The 13,783-nt window shown below is 39.2% G+C and overlaps 1 protein-coding gene across 1 annotated transcript in view; it reads right to left on the minus strand.

The window, feature by feature from the left end:
- The window catches only part of IL31RA (interleukin 31 receptor A), a 48,197-nt gene that overhangs the window by 1,443 nt on the left and 32,971 nt on the right, over positions 1-13,783 (minus strand). The window contains exons 10-15 of the mRNA XM_087927283.1: positions 11,213-11,395; positions 9,038-9,139; positions 8,374-8,517; positions 4,621-4,761; positions 3,513-3,606; positions 748-814 (exon numbers count right to left, since the gene is read on the minus strand). Of these exons, the coding sequence (XP_087783409.1) occupies positions 748-814; positions 3,513-3,606; positions 4,621-4,761; positions 8,374-8,517; positions 9,038-9,139; positions 11,213-11,395 (731 nt within the window). The remainder of the gene's footprint in view (positions 1-747; positions 815-3,512; positions 3,607-4,620; positions 4,762-8,373; positions 8,518-9,037; positions 9,140-11,212; positions 11,396-13,783) is intronic.

Here is a 13,783-nt window from a genome sequence, read left to right on the forward strand (position 1 = left end):
TGTAGATAGGAGAACAAAAAGAAAAATAATTCTGCTGCTGTTACAGTTTACATGGATGTTGCAACAACAGAAAGAAGAGTAACTACTCAGATGGTTCCTTGTGTATCCTATGAGCCATTGCTTCTTCATTCCATCAGGCAAGCAAAGTTCTTTTTTTCCAGGCAACCTTCTTGCCTTCTTGCCATTACTTACATGATATGGTCAATTCCTTCATGTGTTCACAGCTTCAACATGCAATTTAGCTAATGTGGCCAGAACAGAAGATACTGATAGTTCACTCTTGGGTCTAAAGACAAATTGTATTTATAGAAGGAAGGCAAGGTAGAGAGAAAAAAGAATGGGAGGTGGCAGTATCACCAATGCAGTGGTTAGGGGCTATATCCTCAATGGATCCAATCTCATGGCTACGCATCTCAAAGGCTGACAAAGGCTTTTGGCTTACAGATTGTGATAGTTACAGCTAAAAATGAATTGGAGGCTCGCCATTTACAGGGATTTACGTTACACTTAGCTATTAACTGTACAGTTTACATGACACCTAGCTTCTTGCTTCACATAGTTCTATGCAAAATTGCACATTTTTTTCAATTATCTCCAATAGTAGTGAATCTGAAACGTCAGAGAGGAAGAAGTAATGTCCATGACTGCAACACTCAAGGAGATTCACATTGCATTAGGACTAGGTGAAATTCTGGGCCATCAGTCATTTTCTCACAGCCTGGTTGTCCAGTAAAAATCAGTCCTTACCTGAGATACAGCAGGATAACTTGCTATTACAGGATGTGGAATCTGAGGCCAGCAAATTCGTTTTATCCTGATAAAACAAAAGCAAACTGATTATTGCATTTGATGATATCTCACGAATGGAACCAAGAGGCTTGACCTTCAGCCCCTGCTTTATGGGTTTTTATATGGTTTGCCCTTTCTCCATTTCTATTTAATGTCTACATGAAGCCTCTGGGTACAGTCATCCATCACTATGAGGTGACATATCATTGGTATGCTAATGATACTCAGCTGTATCTCTATGTTGAATTAAGCGATGCCACAACTTCCCTCTTTAGGCTGGAGGTTGTTGAAGTCTGGATGAGGAACAATGAGCTGAAATTGAACCCTGGCAAAACAGAACGGTTTCTAGAGAATCGTCACCTTTGATCCTGGATGGAGTTGCACTGCCCCAGATGTTCCTGGTGCATAATTTGAGGATTCTCCTGGACTCACAACTCCTGCTTGCAAAGCAGGTGGCACTCTTGGCTAGGAGGCCTTTGCACAATTGTAGATTGTGCAACAATTATACCCTTTCCTGGACCAAAAGTCCTGCTCATATTCTTCCACACCCTAGTCACCTCTTTCTGTTGGAGACAGGAAAAGTGTAGATTCTAAGAATTTAAGCTTCCTTTACTAGTGAAAATGGAAATAACCATCGGCAAACAATGTATAGTAGGCAGGAGATGAGGAAAGAAAAACAAATAATTCTACTGTTCTTACTGTCCACATGAAACTGGCAACAACAAAAAGAAGAGTAACTACTCAGATGGTTGCTTGAATCTACATGGCGCTCTAAATGAAGATGAGTAATGTGTTTTACATGGGGCTGTCCTTGAAAAGTATCTGGAAGCTTCAGTTGGTTCAAAATGTGATGGCCTTCATGGCTTTATGCAAGTCTAAGTTTGCATGCATCACCCATCTTGTGGAAGCTGCATTGGTTGCTGATTTGCTTCCAGATCTAATTAAAGGTTTTGATTATCATCTTTAAAGCCCTGTGGACTTGAGGTCAGGTTATTTGAAGGACTGTCTCTTCCCAGTTATATTCTCCCAGCACACCAATTGAGAAGTCAGGATCTGTCATGGGTCCCCCCATTAAGGAGGTCCAGTGCATGGATGTCAAATTTGCGGCCCATGGGCCAAATGCATCACGCACTAGACACGTCCAACCCCTTAATGAAGGAGGGAAAGTTGTGATATGTCTTGTGACGACAATGTGTCATCGCAAGTTTGATACCCCTGATCTAGTGGGACCAAGAAGTTCCTTTTCCATAACAGTTCTCTCCCTGTGGAACATTATCTCTCCAGAGAAAAGAGTGGCCCTAACCTTGTTTGTCTTTTGAAAGGCCATTTGTCTGCGAGCCTGGAGATCCCATTCTCATATGGAGCCCATCAAGTAGCTTATCCAAATGTTGTCATGGTGGGGGGAGCAGAGATGGGATTGTTTGGGGTTTTGAGATCTTATCTTTATAAGCCACTGTGAGTCACTGTGAGTGAGTTGAATCTTTTTAATAAAGAGCCCCTAATTTGGTCCTCCTAAACTGAAATATTTGGAGTGACTATTCTGAGGGAACTTTGGGTACTACCGTGTTTCTCATAAAATAAAGCCGGGGCTTTTTTTTTTTTGAGCCCTGAAAAAATGGCTAGGATGTCTTTTTGAGGGTAACTTAATTCCCCCCCTCGCATCCTCGGGCAGGCGGGCAGCAGTGCTTGGATGTCGGCCTCGGCAGCAGTGGGGCATTTTGCATCACAAGACCTTTGGCGCCTGCTGCTGCTGCTTCCGCTTGGAGCATCATCTTCCGTTTGGAGCATCACCTGCCACATTTGGAGCTTCTGCCACCTCGTTTGAAGCTGCTGCTGCCGCATTTGGCGCTGCAAACGTGGCAGCGGCATCTCCAAATGCAGTGGTGATGCTCCAAACGGAAGACAATGCTCCAAGAGGAAGCAGCAGAGGTGGGCGCCTGAGGTCTTGCAATGCAAAATGCCCCACCGCTGCCGAGGCCAACATCCATACCATCAACACCCGCCCACTGACCCGGCCTGCAGGCAGCACCATACGTGGGTCTGCAGCAAAGGTACTTGGTGGGAGTAGGGAGTTCTCCACGCTCTGCCATGATCAGTCATAAGGAGTGGCTGGTGGAGAGGCATGGCTGCCCATGGGGCACTCCTAATGGCAAGCCCCCCCCACCCTTCCCCCCATTTCGCATGTTTTAAAATAAGCCTAAATTTGGGGGAGGGACTTAATTTCATTTTATGCCTAAAAAACATGCTGGGCCTTCCTATTGGGGGGGGTGCGTATGTTGGAGAAACACGGTAGTATTCCCTTGATATTATAATATAATATATACAATACAATATAATACAATAATACTCAATTGGTGTTTGGAGAAATTTATGAAGATTTTCCAATACATTCAAGGTACTGTGCCAATGAATATGGATTAGGAGACTTCATCTGGTACCTGCTTAAAGCTAGCTCCTAAGATTATTTTGTATATAACCTATGGAACCCAATATTTGGGCAAAGAAAGTTAGACATGGGAATGCTCTACTTGAGAAATAACCATCTGGAGAAAAATGAAAATTTTAGATTGTGTTAAGAAAGAATTTCATGTCAATAATGAAAGGGGGGAAAGCATAGAGGTTGGATTATGATTTGAAACAAGCCCTGTCACATAGCTTTAGCTGAACCTGGACGATTTTTGTTTTTTGACATTACATTTTCAATCATTTAAAAATATACTCACATTTTATATTTTAGAGCCCATAATAATCCAAAACTCAAGATGCAGATCATGAATATTCCAATGAAGACAGTTGCAAGAATAATGTCTGTTGTACCTAGAAGAGGGACACGCAAATTAAAATATCAAATTACAAATATTTTAGGTCAACAGTGATGGTCTGCTAAAATAAAGCCAGGTCATACACACACTTGAAAGTAAATCAGGAAGCCTGTAATTGTGGAGTCTGTTTGGCAACAACAAAGAATTCTTATCCACAGGAAATATGCATGTGTAAATCTTGTAACAATCTGGCTAATTAGAAAGCTGATAAAAGTAACACGAGTTAGGCAACTTGCAGACCTCAGCTAACAGTTAGGAAGAGAGATAGCCTGCAGCAAATCAAATGTGTATTAGATAATTCCTAGGGCATACATTAGCCAAGATTTGGGAATAGGGACAGCTAGAGACCAATAGAACAATTTGTAGAATTATTACTAAAATGTTTATTAGATGATATTTCTTATTATCTCGCTTTGTCCCAACTTCTCAAGTGAAAATGTATAAAACTTACTCAATCCTGGCTTACCCTCAATTCTTGGCTCTTGGCATTTTGACCAGGAGCCCTTTTCTTTGGAGTATTTCAATAAAAAGCAATCAGAAAACCTGCATCTTGTGTCTGGCATCCACCACAGGCTTCGGCACGAGGCTCAGACCCAAACTGGGGACAACAAGAGTTTTGAGTGACGTTTTATGCATAGGGATCAATGAAATCAGTGGGATTGATTCCATGAGGTTGCATCCAAGAGAGAAATATACTGTATATTTGTGCAGGTAACTCAGCAAAGGAAATAGGTCAAGCTTCTCCTTACTTTGAACTGATTCAGCTGGTTATCATGACTAAAATATAACTATAATTACAGAATCTTTAGAGCTCATTAACCTCTAAAAGCAATGTGTTAAAAACACCACTGTTTAATGTTTCTAGCTTTTCCAATTGTAGAAAAGATTAGCATTGTCTCATTTTCACTCATTTAAAGTCATTGGATTCTTTTTAGTTAAAAACAACACAAACATGTCTTAAGTTATAATGATATATGAAGAGAAAAACTATTTTCCTTGAATAACTTACTCAGTAGTTTGGTAAAAAAGTTAATTTCATTTCCCTTTGTTCCTCCCATGATGGTGTTTGCCTTAATCCAAGCTCTGTAATGGGTATTGGGCTGCAAAGACTTAAGTTTGTACTTCAGGATACTGCTGTCCACAGTTTCTTCTATCAAGACACAAATGGAAGGTTAAGTGGTCATCTCACCCAGCATAGAAGGGCTGCCATCCCTTCATTCCCATCCTTCATTCATTCAAGTGCTTTTATGCTACTTCAGACTTCATGTGATTTATAATAAAAGGAGGGGAAACGCCCTTAGCAATTATGCCTAAAAACTCTTTCTGTAGGCCATTTCCTCTCCCTGCCTTTCATTTTGCTTTCTTTTTAACCACCACTCTCTGAAACAGGTCTGAACAGCTCTGGAGTATAAAGCTAATCAACAGGGAGGCATGTGAAGCATAGCTTCCAGCTTCCCAGCTATTGAAAAGAGCAACTCTTCGTATTTGTCCAGAGGACAGATTAGAAAAGCATATTGTCAGCACTTATGTGCTATAAGTAATATCCTATTGAGTTTGCACTGGAGTAGGATATTCACAACTGCTATCCCTTCAGCTGTTCTTTTATGATACCCAATTTGTGCGTGTGCATGCACACAAAAGCACACATACATTTTTAAAAATGATTTTATTTACATCCTGCCCTTGCGCTAAATGGAGTATGATCAATAGCACCCCTCAGGCTGGCTGATAATACTTATTCAGAGTCCCAAAGGTCCTTTTTCATGAGGCAACTGGAGTTTCTTGTTTTTTCTTTTGAAGACTTCTCATGCAAGAAGCTTCTTCAGCTTTGACAGGATAGTAAGGAATGGAAAGATATCCAGTCTCCACTATGCTATCAGAGTTGAAGAAGTTTCTTGGATGAGAAGCGAAACATCTTCAAAATGGAAAAAAAAGAAAGAAAGTCCCATTACCTCATGAAAAAGCACCTTTGGGACATGACCTCGATGACTGAGAATCTCTACAGACTTCTTCACAGCTATTTTATTTCCCAATAAATATTTGCAAAATAAGATAGTTTCACAAAATCATCGCTTAGACAGCTTCTTGTGTTGTTGGCCCACAGGGACTCTTGTGCTACAATATTTGGAATATGACATTTATTTTGCTTGCCCTTCTTGCCCCCTCCTCTAGGCATAACAAATGCTGTCCTTGCAATTATCTTCACTGGAATATTGATGCCATGCCTATAAATTGTTGCATCCCTGGGGAGACAGATTCAGCTATAGTTAGGGCTTCAAGATTTGGACTAAAAATCCAATTAGCCATTACATATAGAAAAGAGATTCAGAAAATTAAATTCAATTGCCTGTATCAGAGGTCCCCAAACTTGGCAACTTTAAGACTTGTGGATTTCAACTCCCAGAATTCTCCAACCAGCTTCTGGGAGTTGAAGTCCACAAATCTTAAAGTTGCCAAGTTTGGGGACTCCTAGCTTACACGATTTGCTAATTTGCTGAATGCAAAGGTGGAAATGCTATTGGTTTGCTAATATTGTGTGCTTCAACAACGTGACATTTGAGGCACTTTCACATAGTACTGAGGCACTCCAGCATTATTTTTGTATTTCTGCATCATTATCTGAATTTGAGACCTGAGCTTATCTTTTTTCTGACTTAACTATGATATATCTAATCCTCATCTGAATCAGAAGTTCTGAAGATCTTGCAAGTGGTCCATTTTCAGCTTCAGCTGATCTAGCATTCTACTCAGAGGTGCTTAACGTGGAAAGTGGCTTGAACCTTCTTCGTTTAAAACAACCTCTCTGATTTTTATACAGTACGTGACAAAAACCATTTCACCTTGCTGATTCTGCTTTGAAATACAACTAAAATTGCCTTCAGAAGCTATGGGTGCTCCATCACAGAAGACTTTCAAAAAGAGACTAGATAACCATTTATCTGAAATGATATAGCGTTGGGGTTAGACTAGAATACCTCCAAGCAGTGGTGCTATTCTACCAGTTCGGCCCGGTTCTGGCGTACCGGTAGCGCCAAAGAGCAGCGGAGACCAAACCGGTTCCCTAAGACACTCTGCTGTTGGGCCCACCGTCCCACCTGGCTCCCACTCTGACCTTTATGTCCTGCTTTTGAAGCGCAGCTGCTTTGCACAGTATAGCAGATTGCTGCATGTCAGCTGCTGAAACAACAGGGAGAGCGCAGGAGTACAGGAGGTGAGTTGGAAAGCCTCTGCAGCTGCGCAAAGTGTGCTTTTGGTGCATGCACGTGTGCACAGTGTGTGCATGTGCACAAAGCGCGCCTCCCCAAACCACGCCCACTGAACCTGTGGTAAACTTTTTTGAAACACACCACTGTCTCTTCCAATTCTATTATTCTATGCCTGTGCTATCTGTAGATCTGCAAGATGATCTATTTTTGTATCCTTGCAATTTTTAGGTAGCAAATAGAGGAGAATTTTCAGCTACAGTAAAGTTGCTGGGATAAAATTTCCTTCTCCTTCAAAACTACTTTGCTTTTACAGTTAACTGTCTCATGGATGGGATTGCTAATTATGTTTGTTTTGTGTGGTAGCAAATTGAGTGGATTGTTGCATCTCATCATCACCATACATACATCTGAAAGGTCCTTTTTCTGATGCATTTTTCCTGATACATTCTACAGAATCAAAAACTACTTAAAATAACTATCATCCTAGGTGTCACATACAAATTTGACTTCTTTAGAATCAGTAATCAGCCTTTTTTTTCTCCCCATTCTTTAAAATTAGCCTAATATCCACTGTAGCTAAGAATGAGAAAGATTCAAGCTTGTGATAGAATGTCTTTTGTAGAAATTGTTCAGAACAGAGGTCTCCAAACTTGGCAACTTTAAGACTTGTGGACTTCCACTCCCAGAATTCTCCAGCCAGCTATGCTTTGAGTTGAAATCCACAAGTCTTAAAGTTGTCAAGTTGCAATAATATGAAACCGTACTGCATCTATTATAAACACCGTGAGCCATTGAAAACCTTTGATTTTAAACAGACAAAGATATCCTTGTCTAACCTTGTTGACTCAACTAATGACAGCTTCCTCCTATAATTATTTTTTTACTGGGCACCCCTTGGGAAAAGCAGCCAAACCATAAGGTAAAATAATGCCAAAACTATAAAGCACATCATTGTTTAATGACATTATTATAAAGCCAGGGGTCTATGGAAATTCTGTCATCCAGGTTATGGTTGTCCCAAAAAACAAAAGTCCATTTGCCTTTTGAAAAAGCACCTTGCAGATATAAAGCCAGATATTTTTCAGTAGAGGTTGTCAGTTTCACATTTAGAGTAAACTAGGACCATCCTTAAATAAGCCCAAAGACTTTCCTACAAGCTTTTTTTTTTTTTGGGGGGATTAGAAACCAAAGATAATAGGAAATATATTAAAGAAGCAAAGAACATGAGACCAAAAAGAATTGGAAAAAGCTGTCTCAAATTATTCCAGGCTGTGGTGTATCCTAGTGGGGTTCATGTACAGCCCTTTCTGCATTATGTTCAGCAGAGATAAGAAAGCAGAATATATCTTTAGAACGGCCTTAGGGTTACAAAGGCTTAAGCTGAACAAAGACATCTAGATGAGACAGAGAGACAGAGGCAGAGACAGATATATTAAGATAAATGATTTTAAAATAGTTAGTACCAAGTTTAAATAAAGGCTAGCTCGAAGTAAAGAAGCATACATCTGAAGTTAAAGCATTGGAATAGCTGTTCTTTTTTCAGTTTGTATACATACCCAAACTTTTGTTGCCTTCTTTATAAATTATAGTATAGTTAATAATCACACCATTTCTTTCTGCTTTTGGAATTTCTTTCCACGTTATGATGGCATAATCTTTACCAGCATTTTCTGTTTCAGCCTGAGGACCTGTAGATGGGACTAAATCATACAGAATAACTTTAGCAGTTTCAAAATATCTTAGCAGTTGATTAGAAATAGTTCTTCCAACATAAATGGAGTTTTGATACTTTAGAACTGGCGTGTACCACATATATACAGAACAAATTAGGCCACTGGCCCAGGAAGATAATACTAATATTTATAAAAAGAGAGACTAAATTGAAAAATTTAGGGAAATTCCTGCTTTAAAGGTGGCTGATACTGAAATGTGACAGGTAAGTCTCATATATGATGTAGGTAATAATTTTATTTGGATGTATTGTCTACCAAAATTTTGATTTTCAAATTATCTATTCTATTCTATTCTATTCTATTCTATTCTATTCTATCTTCCACTTTTTTCAGAGATAAGCAAGTTCAGACCTCCTTTGTATTTGTTAATCCTTTCTTATAAATTAGAAAAAGACATTTCTGCTGAACAACATATTCGTGCGAGCTTCTTAGCTAAAGTTGTTATGAGTTCACCCCATATCAACACAGGACCACCATTTATACGTACCACTTTCATGGAAATAGATACTGATGGAAGTTGGCTTTTTTATTTCTTCTTTATATAAAGGATATACTGAAAAATTATAGCATTTAAAGTGTTTAAAGATTCCTGGAAGAAAACAGAAGTAATAGAACATTACCCATCTTTCAAGATTGCTAGCAAGAATCCTATTAATTGCTACTTTCACACTGCACTGTCAAGAAAGGCAGAAAAGTAAAACATGATAGTGAGAGCTTCAAATTCTTGGTAACAATTTTACCCTTAATAAATATTTACACATTCAGGGGACACCCATGGGGGAAAATCAAAATGTGTAATTAAAGCCATAGCTTTTTTTTACACATGCTATAAAATGCACCACAGCATATAAAAAGTGGAGAAGCTTCAATTATGCAGTTGGAACAACTATCTTAGGATATTTTTGACCTCACCTGCTCACCCCCCATGCATTTTGCCTCTGTATTACATCTGCCACACAGATAAGTTAACGTACCAATCTAGCATAAATACTTTACAAATACTCATTTCCCTGTTGAACATGGGAACTAGAATATGCAGCATGAATCAAACTGAACAAGCAGTTTCCAAAAAAAAAAATAATCTAAACTAGATTGCTATGTTTAGGGCTAACTTTATATCTAATTTTATTCATATGAGTATGCATATATATCATGCATATTTTCCAAAACCTGCTGTTCCCACAGCACCAAGCAGCATATAAGCAGAAATCTTGTCAATGATAGATGGAAGGCTAAAATCCTTAAGTACAAAAGTAGCTGCAATTAAGCCAAAAGCACTTAAAATTGAGAGAAACCCATGGTCAAAAGCTTCTATTATTATTTTCTGAAGAATCAATAAGAGCATGGGAAGATGTTTTTCTTTTCCCTGGAACTAGGTAAGACCAATGTCTGCTGTGGAAAGTGAATCCCAAGCCAAAGAGATTATCAACAGACTCAGAGAGTTCTGCATCTTGGCAGTGGAACATAATTACATGAAGCAAACAGCCATTTCTTTATACAAAAAGTGTTGTGTGCCTACTGAATTGCATAATGCAATTTAAGCAACAGTGGAGGACAATCTGCTCAATTTTCAGCATACTTCAGAATAACAGAGTTGGAAAGGACCTTGGAGGTCTTCTAATCCAAGCCCCTCCTCAAGCACTCCAAACAAATGGCTGTCCAATCTCTTCCTAAAAGCCTCCGGTGATGAAGCACCCACAATCCCTAAAAGCAAGCCGTTCCACTGGTTAATTGTTCTCACTCTTAGGAAATTTCTCCTTAGTTCTAGATTGCTACTCTCCTTGATTAGTTTCCATCATTGTTTCTTGTCTTGCATTCTGGTGCTTTGGAAAATAGGTTGACCCCCTTTTCTTTGTAGGAGCCTCTCAAATATTGTCACTCCTAGTTCTTCTTTTCATTAGACTTGATGTACCCAAGTCCTGCAACTATTCTTCATATGTTTTAGCCTCCAGCCCTCTAATTAGCTGTGCTGCTGTTTGTTGTTCTTTTCTGAACGTTTACTGTAACGGAATGTGAAAATGACCTTGGGAGATGGAGCAATGAGATGCTGTCTAGAGAATTGTCAAATAAGAGGGAGCATAGCCCACTGCTGCAGAATGGACATAGCAAAAAGCTCAGGAGCGATTCTCCCTAAGTTCTCAGGCTGTAAAGGTGACAGTGTAGTTTCAGGTTTGCAAAATTTGTTAATGTAGCTTTACAATAAGGCAGAATTAGCTTTTCTGTCCACTGGTCAAGAGAAAGGTGTGGCTGCAATTGACAAGTTTATTAAGAAATTTAAGGAACAAATGGCAAGGTATAAGACAGAGGAAGGACATGGCAAAAGTAAGAAGGGTTTGCAAATATAGAGATGCATAGTGGATGATCTTAGTAGAAATTAGACTTAACTGTATTTATTTTCATTTTTCTTATCTCATGCCTACTTCTTAATTTCTTACTCCTTTTCTGTACTTGGCCTGAAGTTGCTTGCTCTTAAAAAAAGAAGTAGCACAGTGGATATATGTGGGCATTGCTAATTCCCAAATAAATCTCTCAATGTCTTTAATAACAGAAAATGAGAAGGTAAGAGGACATAATTGAAAAAACATACCATAAATAAAATAAAAAGACGATATTTAGAAGTGCTACTACCCATAGTATGTGCAATTAGCCTTAAAAATCATACCTTTTTGGGAAATCCATTCTGTGGTATTTGTTATCTTATCCCAAGATCGCTTGTTTGGGTCTTTCTCTAACTCATCATGCCATTCTATAATATAATCGTTTATTTCTGAATTCGTTGAATCCCATGTCAAACGCACTTTCTCTTCTAAAGCAGAAGCCTTCAGATGAGTAATTTGTTTTTGGTCTACAAGAATAAATGCCCATGTTAACTAGGTAGGGTAAATTCCAGCAATTTAAGCAATAAATGTAACTGCCAGTGCATGGCAGTGGTGATTTATACAGCAAACAGAAACAAAAAATATATAGCATAGTCAGAGGTGGGATTCAACCAGTGTTACTGCCGGTTCAGTGATTATGTTTTGCTGCGCGCATGTGTAATATACTTTAAGCTGTACTGCCTGGACAGCTGATAAGCACTGTGCACAGGTGCGCAGCATTTGAAAAAGCACTTTTTTACTGCTTTTTCAACCTCAGTTGTGTTGCGCAAAGCAGCTGAGGTTGAAAAAGCAGGAAATAAAGGTCAGGTAAGAGCCCAGAAGGGCAGGTGGGACAAACAGCAGCAGACACAGAACCGGTTCTATGTCTGCTGCTCTTCAGAGCTACCGGTTCTATAGAGTCGGGCAGAACTGATAGCATCCCACCCTGAGCATGTTAGTATATATTTTAAAATGCTGAGAAAGGATTTCACTGTTTCATTACAGAAAATGTGTCAACTTAAATTGGAATACAGACTTAGGAACACAATTGACCCCAAAATTGCTGTTGCTAAGTTTAACATTTGCTAGGTGAATTTTGCCCCATTTTACAACCTTTCTTGCCATAGTTGTTAAGTGAATCACTGCAGTTGATAAGTTAGTAACATAGTTGTCAAGTGAATCTGGCTTCCCCATTGATGTTACTTGTCAAAAGGTCACAAAAAGTGACACCCCCCCAGGACAGTGCAACCGTCATAAATACGAGTTACTTTCCAAGTGTCTGAATTTTGATCACATGACCATGGGGATGTTGCAACGGTTGTGTGAAAAATGGTCATGAGTCACTTTTTTCAATGCTGTTGTAACTTTGATTGGCCATTAAATGAATTGTTGTAAGTTGATGACTACCTGTACCTATTATCACTACAGGATGCAAAAATAAACAAAGTGAAATGTTCCAATTAAAGAGTGTTCCAATTGTGTTCCAATTATGGAACAACAGTGAGGTGATTATGGCACCTCACTGAGGTAAGATAAAGGTAAAGGTTCCCCTCGCACATAAATGCTAGTCGCTTCTGGCTCTAGGAAACGACTAGCATGTGTCGATCGAAAGGTCAGCAGTTCAGCGGTCTGAATCCCTAGTTCCACATAATGGGATGAGCTCCCGTTACTTGTCCAAGCTCTTGCCAACCTAGCAGTTCGAAAGCACGTAAAAAATGAAAGTAGAAAAATAGGGACCACCTTTGATGGGAAAATAACAGTGTTCGGTGCGCCTTTGGCATTTAGTCATGGCAGCCACATGACCACAGAGACATCTTCGGACAGCGCTGGCTCTTCGGCCTTGAAACAGAAATGAGCACTGCCTCCTAGAGTCGGGAACAACTAGTGAAGTGAACCTTTACCTTCATCTCACTGAGACCTTTCTCTAAAAGCTCAAGACTGCACTAGACTGTATATAACGGGAAGGAAACATTTTTACAGGCATACAAAATGTATGCCAAGTCCTGGTGGTGAAAACAACTCCAAAGTTAAGAATGGGAAATGCAAAAAAACAAAACAAAACAATTCAGCTGCTCTTCCAGATGAGGACATTAAGCTATTGCATATCTCTTTGGCACAGGTTTTTTAAGACATACGTTTATTTTAGCCATTTTATTGCTGTAGTACTTAAGGCAAATTGTTTGGTCATTCAATTGCTCCCGAGTAAGCAGGAAAAGGGAAAATTTGCGAGTGACTTTTTTTCCTAGAGGTTTTATGGATCCTTAACACTAAGGCACACAAAACAATTACAGATATTCCTTGAATATTGTTCAGAGAATTAGATTTGTTCCAACTTCCTCCCAAATGAAACATGATATCATTTGCAAATTTTTGCAAGGAGAGCCAAGTTCTTTCTAACCACATAGGAAAAAACAACTACAAAGATAGCAAGAAGGACACCAATTATCTTGCCATCCTGAGGAAGAGGCATAAGACAATTATCAGAAGAACTTCAGCTCCTGATAAGAAACCACCTTGTATGGTGTAGTCACAGTGATAGACAAAATAGCTAGTGTGCCTCACTGAACGAGAACGCACTCTCTGTTATACTAATGGTGAAGCATCAACTGAAGGGTATACCTGATTTTCAAAACTAAATGGGGGTACTGATAAAGGAGAATATTTGTAGCTCAGGGTTGAAATTAGGGGTCCTTACTGGTCTCTGACATTGGCTATTTTCAGATAATAATGTTATTTAGTTTGGGTAATGAAACCAACCAAGCTCAGAGATCACCAAGATGGAGTATCTTTACTCTTCATTTAGCCAAAAGATATACTAAAGTTTATACAACAATGAAGATAGCCTCGTGCGACCAGCGGACTTTTCGTTCTACACA

Source organism: Pseudonaja textilis, chromosome 2 (genome assembly GCF_049901715.1).
Source record: "Pseudonaja textilis isolate UNSWEBS1 chromosome 2, rPseTex1.2, whole genome shotgun sequence".
Classification (NCBI taxonomy): domain Eukaryota; kingdom Metazoa; phylum Chordata; class Lepidosauria; order Squamata; family Elapidae; genus Pseudonaja; species Pseudonaja textilis.